This window comes from Kwoniella dendrophila, chromosome 2 (genome assembly GCF_036810415.1).
Source record: "Kwoniella dendrophila CBS 6074 chromosome 2, complete sequence".
Taxonomy (NCBI): domain Eukaryota; kingdom Fungi; phylum Basidiomycota; class Tremellomycetes; order Tremellales; family Cryptococcaceae; genus Kwoniella; species Kwoniella dendrophila.
The window spans coordinates 278,926-300,380 of NC_089477.1; the positions used below are offsets into that span (position 1 = coordinate 278,926).

General features: G+C 39.2%; 6 protein-coding genes across 6 annotated transcripts; 4 read left to right on the top strand and 2 right to left on the bottom strand.

Annotated features, from left to right (window-relative positions):
• Positions 1–438: 438 nt before the first annotated feature.
• Positions 439–3,136, top strand: L201_001534 (uncharacterized protein; the record flags this gene model as incomplete). The annotated part of the gene is made up of 7 exons (XM_066217323.1): positions 439–460; positions 504–1,003; positions 1,096–2,114; positions 2,174–2,435; positions 2,492–2,657; positions 2,719–2,942; positions 3,005–3,136. 7 exons carry the CDS (start codon positions 439–441, stop codon positions 3,134–3,136), a joined length of 2,325 nt encoding a protein of 774 aa, XP_066073420.1.
• A 4,960-nt stretch (positions 3,137–8,096) lies between these two features.
• On the top strand, positions 8,097–9,352 carry L201_001535 (uncharacterized protein; the record flags this gene model as incomplete). The annotated part of the gene is made up of 2 exons (XM_066217324.1): positions 8,097–8,212; positions 8,266–9,352. The coding sequence occupies 2 exons, from the start codon at positions 8,097–8,099 to the stop codon at positions 9,350–9,352; spliced, it is 1,203 nt and encodes a 400-aa protein (XP_066073421.1).
• Positions 9,353–10,573: 1,221 nt separating this feature from the next.
• Positions 10,574–12,099, bottom strand: L201_001536 (uncharacterized protein; the record flags this gene model as incomplete). Its single annotated transcript, XM_066217325.1, has 5 exons — positions 10,574–10,579; positions 10,656–11,011; positions 11,096–11,377; positions 11,457–11,703; positions 11,803–12,099. The coding sequence occupies 5 exons, from the start codon at positions 12,097–12,099 to the stop codon at positions 10,574–10,576; spliced, it is 1,188 nt and encodes a 395-aa protein (XP_066073422.1).
• A 584-nt stretch (positions 12,100–12,683) lies between these two features.
• On the top strand, positions 12,684–14,849 carry L201_001537 (uncharacterized protein; the record flags this gene model as incomplete). Its single annotated transcript, XM_066217326.1, has 13 exons — positions 12,684–12,694; positions 12,767–12,779; positions 12,848–12,898; positions 12,955–13,018; positions 13,072–13,216; positions 13,280–13,416; positions 13,474–13,525; positions 13,579–13,731; positions 13,786–13,874; positions 13,941–14,050; positions 14,104–14,162; positions 14,220–14,664; positions 14,736–14,849. The coding sequence occupies 13 exons, from the start codon at positions 12,684–12,686 to the stop codon at positions 14,847–14,849; spliced, it is 1,443 nt and encodes a 480-aa protein (XP_066073423.1).
• A 478-nt stretch (positions 14,850–15,327) lies between these two features.
• L201_001538 (uncharacterized protein) lies at positions 15,328–18,798 on the top strand (the record flags this gene model as incomplete). Its single annotated transcript, XM_066217327.1, has 3 exons — positions 15,328–16,324; positions 16,390–17,571; positions 17,633–18,798. 3 exons carry the CDS (start codon positions 15,328–15,330, stop codon positions 18,796–18,798), a joined length of 3,345 nt encoding a protein of 1,114 aa, XP_066073424.1.
• A 249-nt stretch (positions 18,799–19,047) lies between these two features.
• On the bottom strand, positions 19,048–21,086 carry L201_001539 (uncharacterized protein; the record flags this gene model as incomplete). The annotated part of the gene is made up of 7 exons (XM_066217328.1): positions 19,048–19,140; positions 19,287–19,420; positions 19,485–19,631; positions 19,690–20,281; positions 20,334–20,804; positions 20,894–20,934; positions 21,002–21,086. 7 exons carry the CDS (start codon positions 21,084–21,086, stop codon positions 19,048–19,050), a joined length of 1,563 nt encoding a protein of 520 aa, XP_066073425.1.
• Positions 21,087–21,455: the final 369 nt, after the last annotated feature.

The following is a 21,455-nucleotide window of genomic DNA, read 5'->3' on the forward strand; positions in this document are numbered from 1 at the left end:
AGTGCGTCATGTGTAATATACTGTAGATAGAAACGAAGTCCCCTTGTAAAATAGATAATCCAACACGATATGAAAGCTTTATGACCTCCACTTACATGTCACGTGGACAGTGCGCAATGCCGTTAAGTTACAGGGTAAATACACCATACAACGCACTTAACGTGCTCACGCTTCATCCTCATTCCTCCGTACAACCAACCTTTGACATTATCCGTGTCTCTATGAAAGCATTGATAACAGTGACTATACTACTTATACCTTGAAAGTCTCAGCTAGGAAGCTTCCAATCGCTTCTATATACCCTCTCTGATCTTCGCTTCATTTGAGCAGCCTTGAGAGCTGCGGCTCACGGCGGTCACATCAACATCAATCAAACTTGGTTTCGACATCCTTTCTCCAGCATAGTACACCGCTTCTTCGGTGGGCTATACCGTCAAAATGGGTATTCGAGGATTAGATGGTAAGTCAGTATACAAAAGTAGTAATGCTGATATGTTATTCAGTTTACCTTCGTGAAAGGAAACTTGTTCAATCATGTCCACTTTCAGCTATAGCTAATACTCGACTGGGTATTGATGCTACACATTATTTACAACATTTATTATCTGATCCAGATTCACGTGAACCTTTAGTTGCTGCAACAGGTGGATTACCTTTAGGTATCATATCAAAAATTGAGAATGATTTACGTTCATTAGAAAGATTAAATATTAAACCTATATTTGTATTTTCTGGTTTACCTTTATCTTCTACGATAAAACCTTTATTACAACAAAAAAATCAAGGTTTAGGTCCAGATATCCAAGCTGAAAGAGAAAATCAAATTAAAAATGAAGCTTGGTCTTATTATGAAAATGGTCAAGTTGAAAGGTCAATTATGCAATTAACTGCTATAAGAAATGGTTCTTGGACAGATTCAAAAGATTTATTAAGATTAATTATTAGATTATTTAGACATAGATTCGTAGAATTTGTTATTGCTCCTTATCTTGAATTTGCTCAGGTAAGTCTATCGGGCATAATGACATCAATCATTATGCACGAACATCAATTGAAATATGTGAGGAGGAAGGCAATAGCTGATATACTTTACAGCTTGCATATTTACTTCAACACCCTAAAGGCTACATACACGCTATCTACTCATCTACAGAATGTTTATTATGGCCAGTCGACCGAGTGATCACTTCAAGCGATTGGACCAATACAATTCAATTCGTTGAAAAAACTAGATTACTTGTGGATTTGAACCTCACCAGTGAACAATTTTTAGATATGGGTATCCTTGCTGGATCTTCACTTTCAAGAACTTTCCCTCCTATAGCCAACGATTTTGCAGTTAAAACTGTGATAGATCTTATGCGTCATCACAAATCTGGTATTTTAGTTTGTCAAAATTGGAGAGATGTACAAAGCAAAACTCAAAATTATGTCGATTCATTTTGGAAGGCTAGATTAGCCATCAAATTCTCACTTGTTTTGACTACCGAAGGTAATTGTGTACCTCTACCTACAGTAATATCACCTCAAGGTCATTCTTTCGCACCTTCCGATGTACCCAGTGAACTCGACGAAATTTTCTCTCCACGAATACCGGATGAACTGTACTTCCACATCTGTAGAGGGTTAATCAGTTCTCAAGTAGTAGGTTGGATTACAAGTGGAATCATACATGAACATCAACCTTTAGCAGATACTACAGATTATCATCGATTTATCAAAGATGTTATCACCGAAGGTCCAACTTCACCTCGATGTACGACCGTTGCTTTACTGTTGAATGTCTTACACCCTGAATGGTCAAAACGTCGAATAAACGCTCATTATTTCTTCGATCCCCCTTATGCCTCTCCTCAAAGTGCTAATGTACCCTTCAATGACGCTACGACTCATTCCTTAGTGGAAAAATTAGCAGCATGGAATGTACCTATGAATACGATTGAATCGGAACTCAGACGACAAAACTCGTCAACCATCGATTTAAAACTTTGTATAGGTGCTTTGGTCACGGATGAGTTGGCTGCACAAACGAGAAAAGAGAAAGGAGCGAGGGTACTCGACAAGAAAGATGAATTGGTAGCAAACGTTTTATGGCGTTTGATGGAACTAAGAGGGTAAGTCAAATCATCAGATTCAGAATAGCATTGGACCTCTTTACTGACATCTCATACAGATTCATTAGCGGTACACACACACAGACACTTATTGGTAAAGCACTGCATGCTGCTAATGCTGTTTCAAGAATAAATGATCGATTCCAAGAACCGCTGTACTTGCTTTTGGAATTACTTCGAGCTGGTGTAGTTCATGGATCGAGATGGGGAGGGGATAAAGCAGAAGTTCTATCAGGGGGACCAAGTTTCGGAACAGATGACGAACAAAAAAGTATCCTGTTAATTATGAGATGTATCTCTATCCTTCCACTGATGTTCAGGGTAAGTTCGGTTAGTTAGTTTCAACATTACTTCCAAGCTGACGGATCTTATAAAAGCCTCAGCAATGGGTTGGTCCATTATCACGTGAATTATTGGTCTTCAACTCCTTCGTTAGATCATTATCGAAATCCCTTAGACATCTTTGTGAAGCCGTTTCAGTCCATATGTTATTATCGGGAAGTGCTAGAAGGAATAGGGAGGATTATCAAGATTTCATGCTCAGTGAGTATTCATTCAAATCAAAAGTCATGGAGATTTAACCGCTTATCGTCCCGTCTCTCAGGTTTACCATTCCAAAGTGAAGTCAACACTGGTTTTGGTATTTTGATCAAAACTTATCTTGATGCTACAACATACCACTTCGATGATACGATAACAGAATCAGACGCAAATACTGAAAAAGCTATACAAGCCAAGAAGGATGCTTTATCTTTTGTCGAACAATCTTTCTCTAGTGTCAAATTGCCTTTACAAGAAGTTGAAAGGGGTTTCAGGTTCTGGGATTCTGTAAGTATCATTTGTGATTCTGTAATTGGATGGAATGAAACTGACTTGACTATTTATCGTAGATCATGGCAGCTATACGTTCACTTGATAAAGAACAAGGACCAAGTCCACCTTTAGCTCAAAGAGTAGTCGGTAAAGATATTATTGAACAGTTTGAAAAAGCAGATAAATGGTTAAAGCCTATGAGACCGTAAACTCTGTAATATATGAGAATATAGGGTACGGTGCAGAACTATCATATAGCTTTATTCGCTTGGACTAAATGCATATATCAGTATCATCTTGTCTGTTCAGTCATCTAGTATGGCATTTGACATCAACCCTTTCATGTCTTTCACTCTTGCGTTCTCGACGAGCGTTTTCGATAAGTCCGTTGTTCATGACCGTTAAACGCCCAGAGCCGTTGTACATGAGCCTGTCATATTCATGGCGGATACAAAGACCGCGAGGGTCGTCTTCTGATGTAGCGCCGCTGTCGGGTGGTCTGTCAACTTTTACCGCCGTTGCCGTCATTCGGAGTATCATCTCCTGAACAGGCTTGGCATTATCGAGGGCTCAAATATACTTGTACAGTGCCAATATGCATTCGACAACCAATCTTCGTTTAACATTGCAGTATCATTAATGGACACTCCAAATGGTACACGGCAATTCCTACAGTGATTGTCTATGCCATATTACAAGTATAACTTGACCTGTGAATATGAAAGGGTGACGCATGAGCATTTAACGATTGTGCTACCGATGTTTAATACGTTATCATGCTGATGATAAACAATCCTCGATAATCGGATTTTTGGTAGTCATCAGAGACAAACCATTCAGTCTAGCAGTCTAATTGGCCCTATTTTACCATTTTAGTGTAACTTACCAAAAGTCACCTATTGCATCGTTTCAAGGAGTAAGTATGTAAGGGAGAAAAGAACGGTTCCTTATAGGGGGTTGGCTGGATATAGAACTGTTACAGGTATGTCACCATGCTGCGCGAAGAGGGATGCATAAGTTCGTTAGGCGTCTGTTTTGGCATGTCGGTCGAATGTTATGGTGAAACAAAGGGATGGGATTATTACATATGTACTATAAAGTAAAGGTACCTCTCAACATTACAGAAGAAAAATAAGACCAGGAAAAACGAAAGAACACAGAATTTACATCCGGGGTTTACGACTAAATGTTATAATACTTGAGGGTGTTACTTTCTAGCTGTAGATTGGGATCTTTGATCAAGGTAATAATTTATTGTGGGTGAAATTAATTCTTGAGGGTTTGAAAGAAGGAAGCATAAATTAGTTTCGGATCGGGTGACAGGCATCATCATAAAAACCCAATCTTTTAGCTGTTATGGAAGGAATTTCCATCGGAACATTTTTTAAAACCGAAAATTCCCATAAAACTCACTCATACACTGAAGTAAAACATGCTATGATCTTACGGTCAAGCATGAAGATCGAGGGGAGTTGACCTTGGTATGACTCATAAAGTCATCTGATTTATACTTCAGACAGTCTAGTTATGCTATCGAATGCTTTGTGTCTTCGTCATCAAAATGATTTTACCAAGTGATTGGGAATATGTTGCTTTTTCAAGCTCATATCGAAATTCGCTATAAGAATGGTTCTTTCATAATCAGTTTCGCAAAAATCCATGGCAAGAGAGATCTGGTAATAAGAGATCTTGAAAAAGTATGCAATCATAACGATAAAATCTTATTTCTGTAATGCCGGTATAGCGTACGATCATATATGACAGCTTTCAACCGGCTTACTCTCATACTGTAGACTGATAGACCAAAGAACTGGACTATGCGATCTATAAGGCGTTTATCGGCTGAATAATACTCGCGTCATCAGATTAGCTACCAGAGATTGTTATATCGTAATACGAAGAAAAACGGCCGCGATATTCGCTAGCTACGTTCTCGAGATAGAAGAGCAGATTCACGGCCTTTATAGCGTTTACGTTATAAACAAAATATTGGACAGAACAAACGCCTCGCATGACAAAGGCGCTGAGAAGAGGTATGGAACTCTACGAGATAGTCGTAAATTCATAGTGTGGCATACAAGATCATGAACTTTCTTTTAGCCAGGCATAGAGCATGCGAGATATGATAACAGAGACCCGCGTGTAAGAGAAGTAGGAGCTGATAAGACATTAAGAACATTCTTGGATGTATACTCTGATCGGTACTATTTGTTCTATATGAGGAAGCCACATTATTTTGAAACAGATTCATATGAATTCGGTATAAGCAAGATTGTGACAACGATAGTCAATCTCCGTTATAATCGGTATATCTGTATATATCTAACCTTTTATATAGCGTGAGAAGAGTTTTGTCACCATGAGATATCTCATATAGAGCGACCTTGTGATATCTCTGTAACTTGTAACTGAATGACCCAATGATATGGGAGCATATGGAAATGGTAAAGGTAGTACAGCCATGAGAAGATTATAATGTGGGAATGTCTGATTCACACCACCAGCTGCTTTCTGACAGGCACGCACTTCTTCATACTTCTTTTTCTTCTTTTTTGTGAAAATTACTTTCCCAAGCCAAAATAATCAAATCAAATGGTAATTTTCGCAGGACCAAATTCACCGAATTTTCACCACTCACCATTCAGCTACAGTAGTATGTATACAGAAGTCAACCTCCGCAAACTCATCTCCGACATACGCACTCGTTTTCGCTATTTTTTACCCCTTTAACTTTTTCTCAGTAGGAGTTAGGAACGAGACCATTGACATAGTTACCGTCATTCCGGTTGAGTGGCCAATGCTAAATTGATTGGTAAGGGTTTCTTTTAATAACGATCTTCACGTTATCCCATTTATGTCTCGGTTCGCTTCCCACTGTGATCTTCTGCTTGGTGATCGGAGCTTTTCATTCCGATTATCAAATGATTCCATCATATCTGTAACCTCCACTAAATTTCAGCATAAAAGAAATATCGTTCTTCTAATTTGGCGTACGTGTGTATTGATCGAATTTCTGTGCAAGAAGCAGATCACCTGTTGAAGGATACTCGGCTCGGGAAACGGATCTACTACCCTCCAAAAAGCCGGTCAGAATGTCTTTGGGCTTGGGGCAAATCAAGAGAATAGCTTGCAGCTTATTGAACCATGAATGATCCCGTTCATAAAACAAGACCTTAGCGTCGCACGGATTCTTTCGTATCTTAAGCCGAATAGATTGAGCGGGTAGCTATCAGATACACACGGTCCTCAACGTGATTCTCAGCCGAGAGAAATGATCTTTGTGAAGCGTGATAATGTTCAGATGAATGTCATAGTTGAAGTGTCATACCTTGCTCTTACAATAGAGGCGTTTCAAATTATATGATGTCGTTGTAAATCGGTTAATCTCTCCTCTCTAAGCAATTTTTCTTAATTTGAAGTGAAGCCATCGGAATATTATTATAGTGGTAGCTCGCACTTCAAGCATGATAGTTGTAGGTACTGACGGCGTTACATCCACGCCTGCGATACAAGCATAGCTTGATATGTACCTGACCTTGAACCTGAAAAAAGGTGTTCTCGTAAGCCATATTTTGAAGGGTTGCTTGTACAGGCAGCAGGAGTGACGATGAGGAACGAGGTGTAGGATAGAACCCCTGAAATAATGTCCTTTTACAGCATCGGACCGGGGGTTTTAAATCTGGATGGGATATACATGAAAGCTGGCTTCAGAGATGAACAAATATTCAGGATCAATTGTATAAGAGGTATGTAATCAAATGCCGTCAGAACCGGGTGAAATTTGATCATGTTAAAAAAGAGCGTTGACGACTTTTTTTTTCTTTTTCTTTTCTCTTGTTCTAAGCCATGTACGTAACTTACCCCACTAAATCCATATGAAATCTCATTTCTTTTTAACCCTTGTCTTTAGCCGGCCTTTGTCATTCTAAATGGAGAGAAAACGAGATCATAGTCGTTACACTTGAAGCTCTCACCCTCATGTCGGACCCCTTCTTTGACTATCTCTCATTCTCATGAACGGCTTCATTTTAGATCTCTCAACTCTCCTAACCTTTCATCGCTCCTAGATTCTCTTTTTCCTCACGAGTGAAACCGATAACACGATCAAATCTCGTTATTCATATTCGTTTATTTAGATGGATGCAAAAAATCTTGGATCTCTATCGTTGTCTCTCTTTCACTTTTTTGTCTCTTGAAACATATTTTGTATTCAACCGAGACATTCATCAAATCGTTCATATTTTAGCTATTTTATCTTTTACCCTTTTAAATAGTTTAATATCTGTACCTTAGCGCCGAAAAAAGGGAATCAAGGGGTTTTTAAGGTAGTGTGGTTATTAACAAAGAAATACATTATAAAAATCGAAAAAAGTGAGACAAAAGCTAGAATAATAATAAAACGGTCTGATCGTCCAAAACGTTTCCCCCTTTTTCTTAGCCAACATTCGCTACTACCTTGCACTACTACTCTTAGACGAATCACTTCAATACCTATTCACATCGATTGCTAGGTAGTCAAAGCTCAAATTTCACTTTTCCTTAACCTATCTCGACAAACATCACTCCGATAGTCCGATCTGCAATATTTACAAAGACGACAACGTCTGTGTCACCTTCACCTTCACCTTAAAAGGAAAGATCCCTGGGGTACGAACCGAGGTGAACGGGTTCAACAAGAATTAACTCCATCCACCTAATCGTCCATCAGGCATAAAAATATATATTAGATAGATCGAAAGATATCCAGGAGTTGAAAGATAGCTTTATCTTACGTCTTAATGATAAATCTCAAACCACAAGGAGATTTATATAATCATACTTTGCGTGATATTCAGGACCCAACCAAAAGATTTGTAAAATATAAAATCAAAAAAACGCCCACCTTCCGTCAAATCTTTACTTGAGATCAATAATATATATACTCCTAGCTAGTCATCACTCGTTTTCCCCCCTTCAACATTCGTCATCAGCTTGAACTTTTTTTTTTGCTTTCACGCCATCAAGCTATCTATATTACCTCCGTTGACGTTTCTGAATTTTACTTCAGAATCCTTTTCAGTACATTCAAGCTATATCAATAATTGACATCACAATCATTAATTCTTCTCAATCATGAATACTGTTATGGCCACACCATCAGTGCTGATGCACCAACCTCACATGCATGAAATGCCGCCAACATTCGACGGCTTTGGTTCAGCTTATCCCATGGGACTTGCTGAAGGCTCACATTCACCTGGCAGACGTCAACGTATATCTATGGCATGTCAATACTGTAGACACCGGTAAGTACAACATCTACACTTGACCAAGCTCATCAGACTGACTCATTATATAGTAAAATAAGATGTTGCGGAGGTGCACCATGTAGAAACTGTACAAGAGCTAAAAGAGAATGCGAATATGCTCCTGTACCGGAAGAAGTCAATAGAGCAACTAGAGAAAAGAAAGCTATAGCGAAAGCCGCCAAAGCAGTACATCATGTCTCCCCAATGACAACGTCTTCACCTTATTTCACTACAAGTGATCAAACTGTCTATAACGTGCCTTATGTTTCTGGACCTGGACCAATTAGACCTTCACATTTAGGCCATAGACGTACGGTTTCAATGCCGAACGGCGGTGTCGCACCTTGGGTCACACCACCTTCTGCACCTGCATTAGCTTCTCCACCAATGTTCGAATCACCTCAGTGGATGTATAATGGCTGGACAAGTGGTTCTATTTCAGCGGTAACGACAGCGCAAGTACCATTATCAACACATTTTGAAAATACACCTTCAAGTTCATCAGTTTCATCGTTCCCTTCGGTTCTAGAAGAAACACCGATTCATCAAGCCTATCTTAGTGGTCATATTAGTCAAAATGGTGTATTGACCAATCCTACCCCTGCTGAAACATCACGATCATCTTCGGCCGACAGTGAATATCCTCTGACTATGATCCCGCCAACTTTACCTACTTCATGGTCAACATCTTCGGTGCCTACTCAAACTTATCTCAGACCAGCGATACAAATAACGCCTGGTATACCGAAATCTAGTCGTTCCAGACAACATGATCAACCTCAACCTTATCTTCATGGTACTTCACCACTAACTCCTGCTACAACAACAGGATATGCAACACCTTTCCCCACTCCACCACTTTTCCAACATCCTTTCGCTGTTCCGGTGAATGCCCCTTATCCACCATCACAAATGTATTCACAGCCAAATCATCAATATCCATATTATTCACCTTCGCCTTTAGGTCAAAGTACTTCAACTTCACCTACTTTAGCACCTGAAATGCAACTTCCACAAGAGAAAGAACATTTAATAGGTTTAGGTATTGGTGTACCTGAAGTTCAACCTGAATACTATCAAACTCCTACGCCAACTCTTTCGTCGGATGAATATTTTTCACCCCCAATGCATTTTTAATCAGCAAAATTAATGACAACATCTCATATCGACTTCGTTCAATAACATGTAGCATATCTTAAGCAAGAAAGAACATTCTCTCAGAGTTCTCATCCTTCTTTCAGCCTTCACAAGCTTATATCGTTTCATCTTCATGACAAAAACACCGAACATTTCCTCCCTTTTTCATACGTTTTTATGCGGGACACTATTTCATTGTATACTCTGTTTTGTATTTTTTTACTTTACCGGATTCTGAGAATCAAGATTCGATATTATCATACGGACTGTTTCCTCAATAAATACTTGCAAATGCAAATAATTACCTTCCTGACAATGATGATTTCATGCAACAGATATTACTGCCTCGATCGAATCTTGCCAGAAACACTTTCTATGATAACACGATTTTTATCGATTCGTATCAAAATGCTTCTAATGTTCATATTGTGTACTGAATCATATGACCAGCCGATAGGATATAGCCGGCAAGTTTGTTGGATATGTCTTGTGACCTCATTGATATAGCCTGAGAACAGTTAGTGTCATCAAGGGGGGAAAGTACGACGTTTTACCTACGTATAACATTTACGGAAGGAGACAAAATAATGTAGACTAGTTGCCACACTACGACTACTTTTCAGTTACTGTATGTAACTCATAGAATCATAAAAAAAGCCTCATTTCTCATGCCGTATTCGGTTTCCAAACAAGACTCATGAGCTTCTGGAAAGAGTCATTGGTCAGGAAACAAGAAATCATTGTTAATAACTGTCGTGCTCAAGATTAGTGCATAGCTATTGGTCACAACTAACGTTAAGCTTCCACTGTAGTTGAAGCTGATACAAGCGTAATACAATATGCTTAGAACATGACACGGGGATCATTTTCAACGCGATTACTAACCAGATAATCCAATACGTGATTTTTGCATAAATAATCGTTGAGATAAGAATGTCGAAGTTTCGACATATTCATAGCTTTACGTGGCTTTCTAAACCCCTAAAGCCAGCAGAATAAATGGGAAGTTGACCTGTTACGCTTACTTTGAAGTATGCACATTCTTGAAAATGAGGGGATTTTGATTAAATATATTAAAGAACAACTTGTATGAAGTAGACAACGGGTTCTAAGTAAGATAGATTGAAATATCTGTTCGTAGCATCTTATAAGGTATCGTATATAAGTCGTATTTTAGTGGATGAAATGGGTATATATCGAAGTGATGCAAATCATCATCGTTTAAAGCTAAAATAGTATAAACGAACGTTAATATCCAAACGATCTTATTGCGCGAAGGGGAGACAAGAGGAGGATGACTTACCAAACTATCCATTCTACCGAAAATCTCTAAAATTGTAGCAACAACTTCGAAGCATAGTTCTTCTTGTTCTTCTTGACCACCACCTGCACCAGCTTGAGAAGTTATTGAAGAAGCCATTTCTTTCCTGACTTCTCTTATTAATTCTTGTACACTTTCTCTGCCTACACCACCACTTCCACCTTCTCGTTTCCTTGTTCCGCCACCAATAGTCACAGGTCCAGCTACGTTTGAAGTGGTTATACCGAATGGCCAAGTTGAAAATTCAGCCAAAATATCATCACATCTTGCAAATGCTGCTTCCCTAGAATCATAAGATAACCTTTGTAATGCGTTTTCAAGTACACTTGATGCGTATGCTGAAAATATCAATTAATATAGTCAGCTCATTATCCGAAAGACGCGCTCGGAAAAACAATAATTTGCGATTGGGTAACACGCACCTGCACAAACTAAAACTACCGCCCTCATATGTCTATATTTTACACCTTCTTTATGTAATGCCTGTGGTGGTATAGCAGCCGTTCGAGCAGTCAACAAAGTCAAAGTCCTTCGCATGACATCATCTTTTGCATTCATATCTGCGATTGGATGTGTAGCCATGTCGAATAATAAGAAATTCCGTTTCTCAGTTCTCAATACACCTTTATCGACCAATCCTTTCGCTAGACGTTCTCGGACTTGCTTCAGTTGATATCCAATTTTCATTACGTTCCATGTTTCACCTAGCATTGACGGCATGAATATTAGCATTACATGTGAATGGTGTTCCTTCTGTCGTAGATCGGTACAACATAAACTCACCACTCATCAGATCTACCCAAGCTCCTGCGCCGTACTTCTCACTTGATTTCATCATTTTCAAAGCTTCATCTAATATAGTTTCCCCAGTTTGTCTATCATCGATGACCTCGATTAGTCTATCCGCTAAAGCTAATCTTCTTCGTGAAGGATCTTTGACCATTGCAATTCTACGTCTTAATGCTAATTCAATCAAGATACAACCTCGTAAGGCGTAAGAGATATTATCGTTCCAGAAAGACAGGTATCCCTATTACCAAGAGAAAGTCGTATATCCGCCGTTAGCTAAAGAGCATTTACGCAACATGACAAACAACTTGTTTGTAGGATATCTTCAAGTCATACTTACAGCTTTATCTTTCAAACCTAACAATAAAACTTCTTCCATTATAGTTAACCTAGGCATCGTTTCAGATTCACCACCATTTTCGAAATCTCTTGGATCATAAGCTATTTTATTTCTACCTTCCATTGCACCAGCACCACCTGAACCACCTGCTGAGCTTGTTGGTGCATTATTCGTTGTTTTCCTTGGTCCAGCTGAAGATGAAGGGAATGAAGGTGTATCTGAAAATGCAGGTGAGGCTGTCCCTATAGCTGGTGAAGCTCCACCACCTCTTCGACGTGTCAATCCTTCAGATGCCATTTCGATGAGATTTATAGATTATGTAGGTGAGTTAGTGAGAAAAGGTGATTAAGGTGGATCAAGCGTTGATGTTGATTGAGGGCAATTGCTTTCAAGGGGTCAAGGGTGATAAGTTCTTTCTTGAACACTAGACCAAACAGCCATAAGTTTAATAGAAATTTGATGCTTTTAACCGCAGGAGTTTGTAAGTTACCAGGCAGGCACGATGATAGCGAGCAAATGTATGATGATGATAAAGATATATGCCTGTCAGTTCAGACAAGATAAGGATAACAAGGTATACAACGTATGCAATTAACACATATAAACACCATCTCAATTCACAATTCACTTGAAGAGCACAATTCACAACGCGTAGTTAACCAATACGAGTATTTCCGATATCACCGCAACGTGGCGCATCAACATATCTTCCAGCATCATCACTTTTGTCACCTAACTACACTCGGTCTTTAGTCTTTAGCTTAGGTTGAGTTTCAGACTAGAACCATAGAATAGTCTCAATTATTGATAACATACTTGGGAATGCTTTCATCCATTTTCAGTACGATCCAAGTAGAAGGAGAAGCAAATATCTGGATAAGATGAGTAATTTGTAAGTCTACAATCAAACGCTTCTCATGGAGATTATCCGATAATTGACTAATGATCCTTTTTTTTTTTCTAGATATGTTACCGAGGTAAGCTCTCTTACGACCTCCACATTTCAAGTCCACTTCCGCTGAAACTCACTTTTATCGACGTATAGCCCGCTACCAATGGTAAAGTGATCTTAGACACTACAGCAGGAGAGATAGAGGTAAGCTCCTTGTTTCCGCACTTAATGAAACATATTGAGCTGATTGTCGTCTTCAGGTCGAGCTATGGGGTAAAGAATGTCCAAAAGCTGTTCGAAATTTCCTTGCTCTATCTATGGAAGGTGAGTATACGACAATTTAGTTTCAGATTTACATGAGGCTTACTATCCACTAGGATACTATGATGGTGTCATCTTTCATCGAGTGGTACCTGGATTTATCATACAGACAGGTGATCCTACCGGGACAGGTATGGGCGGAGAAAGTTTCTACGGTGAACCATTCCAAGATGAAATACATCCTCGGTTACGATTCAACAGGTTAGCTGACCCATACTGCTCTATATCCATGATCACTAAGCTGACAATCATTTCTACCACTAGACGAGGGCTGCTGGGAATGGCAAACAGCAGTAAAAGGCATACAAACACATCACAATTCTTCTTCACACTCGACAAAGCTGAGGAATTAACGAATAAACACACACTGTTCGGGAAAATAGTTGGTAATACTATATATAGTAAGTTTGATTCAATCTATGACACAGTATATATGTCTGATATCGTTTTTATCTTAGATGTGATGAGTATCGGTAACCTCGATATCGATAACGAAGAAAAGCCATTAGTGTAAGCGTTGTCTCGCACAATTCATTACTATTTATACTGATATACTGTTTCAGACCTCCGAAGATTCGAGGTATTAGAATAATAGAAAACCCTTTTGACGATATTGTACCCCGTATAACGGCTTCTGAGAGAAAGGCTCAACAACAAGCTAGAATAGAAGCCAAGAAAGAATTGGAATTTAGGGAGAAAAGAGCAAAGGCTAAAAAGTGAGCTTTTCCAGCGCATATATTTCTACGGATGCTGACCAAACACACTGGTAGAAATACTGGATTACTCTCTTTTGGAGACTCTGAGGAGATATCAGAAACGGAAATCAAGGTGAGGAAAAAGGGAATGACTAGACAAGACTGTAAGCCTTTCGCCTTTAACATCAAAATGCATGCAGCACATGCGGACACTGATATGAGACCATTAGTATTGGATCCGGTAGACGCTGCTCCAGCTAAATCAGCACAGTCTTTTGTAGAGATACCTGATTCTTTGAGGGATCTAGCGGACAGTGGTAAGAAAGAGAAAGAGAAGAAGGTGAGTTTGGTTTTGAATTATTGTTACTACATCTCCGCTAATATCATGTTCAGGCGGCCGTAGACCTCAAAGCTATCCGAGAGCAGCATGAAAGGGAAAAAGCTGGAAGCAGGTATGTCACAGCTGCAATCATCCCTCCACCGAAACCAACTAACGACGTCTTTCGAAGTGCTACACGTCAAGCTGATATTAAACGTATGGAAGAAGATCTACGTCGACTGAAAAAACATAGAGGAGAAGCCTCAGATTCAGATTCCGATTCTGAAGGACGGGGGAAACGACGTAAAGGGCCATCCGTCCTAGAACAGGAATTAGCGAAATATTCCAAAAACAGAGGAAGAGCTGCTGCTAAACACGGAAGCAAACGAGGGAGAAGAGATGAAGAAGACGACTTATTGAAAGAAATGAGTAAATTTAGTAGTAAAGTAGCTAAAGCTGGACCTAATGATTCAGACGAAGATGATGATGTCCTACAAAAGCGACCAAAAGCAGGGGATGAAGAAGCTGGAGAAGATGATTTGGAAGTTGACGATGATGTAGGATGGATGAAACATAGTTTGAAATTCATCGTGGATGAAAAGGAGTTGACGAGAAGAGCAGAAGATGAATATTCAGTAAGTTGGATTATTTACACTATAAACGCTCAAGCTGATGCGCAAATCACTGTGCGTGCTTGTTTGTTCAGGTTATTGATCCTCGAGCGAAAGCAAGACAATTGGCCGAAGATTCAAGGAAAGAAAGGGATAGTCATAGTAGGAGAGGTATGCGTACCGCTGCTGATGTAGGTAAAAGGCGGTGAAGCAGATTACCCATGATTCACATCGAAGATTAATGATATTATGCATTAATATTATATATTTATGAATTAACGAAAACAAAGGAGTTGGGTGGCAAATATAGACAAATTACCCGAATCAGGAATATTGCCACGTGATTCTCAACTATTTTATCGTACCATCGTCCCACTTTACTCGTAAGTGAAATAACCATGTAACAATAGAATGAGACGATTATTGTTTATTGTCATTATGATTATGATAATTATGTTGATCATGATGCATGTATGAGACGATGAAAGTTGAATTGGACACACATAACTAAACACATATCGTCGAAATCGCCCGCTTCACCGCGATAACCACAGCGATTGTTCACTCTATACTATAAACAGCTAGAGTACCGTTCAAGACATAAGATACTCTGAATCAAATCAACTCGGGATAGTCGAAGGGTAGTATAACGGACGATTTACACTTCATTAAGCAATTGTCATTGTGATGCCAACAACACTATATACAGAACAGAACATGGCATCCTCAGATCTAGATGACGATTCTCTTCTTTTTGAAGAATCACTCAATACGTCCAACGATCTATTTCCTTCCGATCTATTTGATTCATCATCTCTGCTCAAAGTACCACAAAATATAGGGAACAACAATTCTTCATCTTCGAACAACATCTATAATCGACAATCACCCTCAAGCGATCAATCGTTATCACCCCTAGCATATCAACAAAATGGTATATACAACAATCATAGTAGCTTCAATGGCGAAGGATCAAATTCATCAAGATTACCTTCTTTATCACCTTCGATACAATCAATAACTCTTAGTTCCTTATCTTCATCAAATAATGGAGGTTTCTCACCTAGATCATCTTCTTCACCAAGCTCAAATTCAAATTACTCATTTCTAGCTTCAGATGAATTCCTTTTAAATGGTAGTAATAACAACAATATGATCAATAATAACAGTTTCGACTCAACCGAATTAGATATTTTATTTCAATCTGAAGATGGCAAAGATTTTCTATTCACAGGTAGTAATAATGAAGGTCAAAATTCTACCTTTGATGGTTCAAACCAGAAATCAAGCACTCAACAATCATTATTTTTACCGAATCAACAAATAAATCCATTCTCATTAGATAATAATGGTAATTTAGATTTCTTGCAGTCTCTCTTAAATGGTTCAGATTTAAACAGCAATCAACAAATACGTGATGATACTTATGATATGTTGAATTTTGATTCACCATTCACGAGCACAAATAACAATAAGAAGAGTTCAGTATCACAACCCATGAATAACTTTCCTAATAACTTTGATTTCGTTCAACAGGCCAAAGCCATTGGCAATATAACTCAAAATCAGCACCTCTCGACTAAAGATCAATTAGTGAATCAGGGCTCAAATGGAAATCAAAATGCTCATACATCGCAGAATAGCGAACAGGTTTTCGATCTTGCTAGCGCTATAATCGATAATGGTAAGTCTGTCTCTCAGCTGCTTTATCCATGTCCTCCGACAACCTAGCTAACTCATCACGGATAGGTTCTTTCTCTTTCCCTCAACATCCAACACCATCGAAGGTATCTATGAACAACAACGCTTCACGGTCTAGTGCCACAAAATCCGCTAAACCCCCTAAAGCCCCTAAAGCTCCAGCTGCCGCTAAGTTGGACACTGAACAACCTGTTGTAGGAAAACATAACAAGACAGAAAGACGTTATCGACAGAAAGTACAGGCAGCTCAAGCCGATTTGCGTGACGCTATTCCAGCTCTCAGAGTTTTATACGATACTTCATCAGAAGAACAGAAACGCTCAACAGATTTCCGTGCAGCAGATGGTACCGTAGATGGTTTAGGAGAAGTTACAAGACCTAACGCAAGTGCCAAAGCAACTATCCTGATTGGTGCTAGAATGTATATCGAACTTTTACAGAAAAGATCAGCAATGCTTCAGCGTAAGGTCAATGAATTAGAAACTTTCCGAATGGCTGTAACTGGAGAAGATGATCTAAGAAAATGGCAAGCTGATTTCAATGGAAGGGAAAGTCAAATTCAAGCTGCTGCTGAAGCTGCTGCAGCTGCTAAAGCTGAAGAAGAATCTGTTGATGATGAAGATGACGAAGATGGTGAAGAAGAGGAAGAAGAACAACCTAAGAGAAAACGAACAAAGACTACGACAGCACCAAAACAGCCTCGTGCTAAACTTGGACCAAAGAAGAAAGATCAAAAAACTAGTCTCACTCAAAATGTAGCAGACAGTGGTATGAGGATGTTTGCAGCTTTCGCTGTATCCTTTTCCTTCTTACCTTCAGCTTCGAACGTGTTGCAGCAGACTTCCACTGGAACAGCTTCAAATGGTCAGATAATAGCGGATGGTGCAATTGGTCAAGCTACTACTGGTCAGATCTTATCAAAATTACCATTGATAACTGCAGAGCATACTTCAAGATTATTAGCGAGAGGTTTACCAAATATCATCGCTCCGTCTCCTCATACTTTGATCGATTGGACTTGGAGATTACTGGTAGCTGTCATCTTAGCTGTATCCATGGGTCCGATTATCGCACGACTCACCAAACAAGATAAGGAAAAGAAAGCTGGAAATTTATCTATTTTGGCTAAGGATTGCTTGCAGGCTGTCGTCCCCTTCGGTGAAAAAGTCAAGAAAGCTGAAGAAGATCAAGCTTATTGGAGTCGCCTAGCTGCTGGTACACTTGGAGGTGGTAAGTAGAAATCTCTCTAGTATATACGATTCACATCAAGCTGACTAATGCACTTATACAGTGATCAAGCCTTCTACCCTCGAGAGATGGCATATCATTCTTCACCTGCATAACACTGCATCTGAAGCCTATCCTCTCACTTTGCTTGCCTTACTCCAGCATGACGTACCATTTCTGCGATCATCTCAGCAAATATGGCATCAAGCTCAAGCCAATATTTCCTCTAAAACGCCCTTACCACTCACAACCGTCCTTAAACTCCCCTTGAATGAAGCTTTGCGATGTGCTGAAGCACTCGATAAAACTTCTTCGCCTATTGCCGCCATCGCTGAACAAATCACCTTAGTCCACTTGTACGACCTTTATTCAAGATTTTTTGTTAAATTGATTGATGCATCTTTAGGATCTAAGTCAATTGGAGCAGTGAATGCCTCTCTCAAGAATCTTTTGGGCAATCTAGAATCTTACAATATCGGTCTCTCCTTAAAGTTGTCAGCATTTGATAAAGAAATTAGAACGATCATTGAGAGTCAACCTAAAGGTTCAGCAGCACATGCACTTGGTTTAGTCTTGATTGGATTATGGGGTATTTTCGTCAAACCAACTTCGAATGCTCAAGTAGCCTTAGCAACTGCATTAGCTGCAGAAGAGATTCAAGGTGCAGGGGAAGGATTATCATCGATATCATCATTACTTGAATTGTTATATCCTGGTTCAACAAAAGATGTTTTGAATACACACGGTTTAGATAAATCTTCTGCTGAGAGTAAATTACCTAGAAATGCTTTAGTAATAGACAAATTAGCTTTAACTTGTATAGATTATTTAAAACTTCTAATATCATCAAATGAAATTAATGGCGAATTAAATAATGCTACAAGATTAGAAAGATTAGAAAAATCGAAGAAAATACAAAAAGAGACTTCCTATTTGAGATTAATTTTAACTCAAACTAAATTTATTGGTTTTGCAAATTTCAATCATCATCCTTATGATCTTATAAATGATGATGAAGAAGAGGAAGAATACAATGATGAGTCGAATGACGAGACCAATGATATCGAATTGAGAGATAATCAATCAGACTTAGATAATGAATCAAGGAAATTTGAATTAGCAAAAGAGAAATTAGTTAAAATTTTGTATAATATAGGTAGAAAAGCTACAGGTAGAATCAATGGTAGAGATGATGATTCTGGTTTAGAAGGTGATTTAGATGAATTATGATTTTGTAATTAGTATATATACATACATTCCCTTTGATTTTGTATAGACTTGTTTGACCTAGAAGAATATGCATTCGTAATACGTTTAAAATTACTACATGTCACATACATGCATGCATATCATATGAACAACATTTACTTGCCACATGTGATTTGTGAAAGAAACCCTTTGAACTCCACAACTCAGAAGACAGGATACCTCTCTCTTTTATGTATATATTATGTATTGATAGTCAATGAACTATATGTATTATACGGGATTGGCTTCAGGAGCTGCACCCTCTATAGGTTGATGTTCCGTGATATGTTCAACCAAATCATCTACAATTTTGGGGTTTGACATCTATGACACGGAAAGATAGGTAAAAACAACACAAAGTATTAGCCTACGTATTTGACACTCTTTGCGCCAGATTATAGTAGAATGGATCAATCGCAATGCAGCGAAATTATCTAGTTACAAGGCTGAGGTCGAAGGGCTGTACTCACTCTGAAACAAACAATTACCATTTCCCCATTTTCTGGTAAAGTCATTCTAACCATTTTACCATCCGGATATGTTGTAATACCTTTATACAATTTTGCATTCAAAATTAATCGCAGTACACCATCCGCTCTCATCACTGTCACGATAAAGAAGGCGATCAACGATAAATCCAAAATATATCACAAGATTTTATAGCTTACCAAGTCTAGCTCCACTACCATCAGAACGTCTGACATTCAGTTTTAGCAATCCAACACCTCTCTCCTTCCATCCTCCATTCTTATCAGTTGTATATAATTTGGTTCTAGTTTGGAAAACAGTCTCCTCTTCTTCTTCGCCAGTAGTAACTAAGAAGGCGAATCAGTATAAGCAGTAGATGCTCACATGATAAGTCGAGTAACTCACCATCCTGCTCTTGCATCTCCACTTTCTCTTCAGTTGCTGAATCACCGCCACTCTCTTTCAAGATATCCCCGAAATTCGATGGTCCAGCTTCTGATTTTGCTTCACCTTCCACAGGTGTGGTCTTTTTGGTGGAGAAAGCAGAAGATGTGCTAGAATAGGTTCCGAAAGCTGAGCCTTTGGAGGGCGCAGAGCCGAATGTTGAGGTTGGTTTAGCTGATGTAAAGGGCGAGGAAGATGAAGAGAATGCTCCAAAGGTTGCTTGAGGCTTTTTTACTTGCGCAATTGAAGACTCTGGATTTTTTTCAATGTCCGTAGCTTGTGTAGTAGGTGGAGTTGACGTAGTTGTTGGAGCTGGACTGGCCGCAGAAGCGAAAGGTGACGAAGTACCAGAGAAAGACCCAAATGTAGCTTGAGGTTTCTTTGCTGGCGCAGGAGTGGGAGCACTCAATCCCGTTGTGGACGAGGAGCCAGAATCGGGTGAAGGATTTTTGAGAGAAGCGAAAGGCGAAGCTGAAGAAGCGAAAGAACTGAAAGTTGTTTGAGCCTTCTTAGTGGTAGTTGTAGGCACAGTTTTGCCTGCTTCTGTGTTCGGCTACGGGTGAGCTGTTAGCAGACATCATGTCTGACAGTATTAATATACTCACCTCATCGACATCCTTGGCCCTTTTAGCAGTAAGATCTTCTGCTTCTTTAGCGAAGGAGCTCTCACTCCTATCCAAAGCTTTTCTCTTCAAATTTTCTCCATTTGCACCTTCTACTTCATCTTTCTCAATCTTTTCCCACGATTCATCGCCCAGAGGTTTCTCATCATTACCTACAGCGATGTCTTCACTTTCTTTGCTGCTACCTTCTTTGGGGGATTTTGATCTTCTCTCTTCTTCATATGACATTTTCTCTACCTTCTTTCGTACTTCTCCAACGGGTTTCTCTTCTTTTCGAGATGATTTCTGTTCAGGAGATACTTCTATATCAGCTTCTTGAGGAGGCGAAGAATGATCTTCTCCTTCCACTTCGGCAATATCGTTAGAGTTTGGAGATTGTTTAGCACCTGAGCCTATTCGGTTCTTCTTGGTCGCTATTGGATCCGGTATAGATGCACCTGCTTGGGTAGGCTCCTATATACAAGTAGAACAATCAGACATGAATTGTATTGAGTATTTCTGAGACATTTGAAGTAGTCTTGGTATTGAGTTTGAAGACTTACCAAAGACCCTTCACGAACCCGCTTTAAAGAGGAGCTACCATCTGTGAAAACAACAAGCGAGATCACTATTAGCGAGAGTCCACAACGAACACGGGACAAGCTACACACCTTTGATAGAACCGTTCGTGTCCCGTCTTTGCATCTCCTCCCCAGCTCTTTCGGGAGAAGGAGAAGGAGATGTTTTGCTTGACATGGGAGGTTGGCGTATTATTCAAGAGCGAAATAACAGGCTTTATATATATGGTTTATTAACAAGTTGCTTTTGGCGTGAGTATTACGCTTTACCCTGGTCTGACGAGCAATAGTACCAAGTATACCACTCGCTTCTTAGTTGCAGATGGTCTGTATGAAACCCACTAACTACGACAGATGTATTATCTATAAGATGTAATGCTGAATAGTGGTAGTCGTTTGAAGAGTAGATAGATATAGTAAGGAATACAATCACGCGCCATTAAGATGTTATAGTATTATTCCTCCTCCACCATACCACAAGATTACAGCGTGGTATATCACAATGACCCTGAATATTACTGCTTCCAACCGTCACTCACAATCCAAT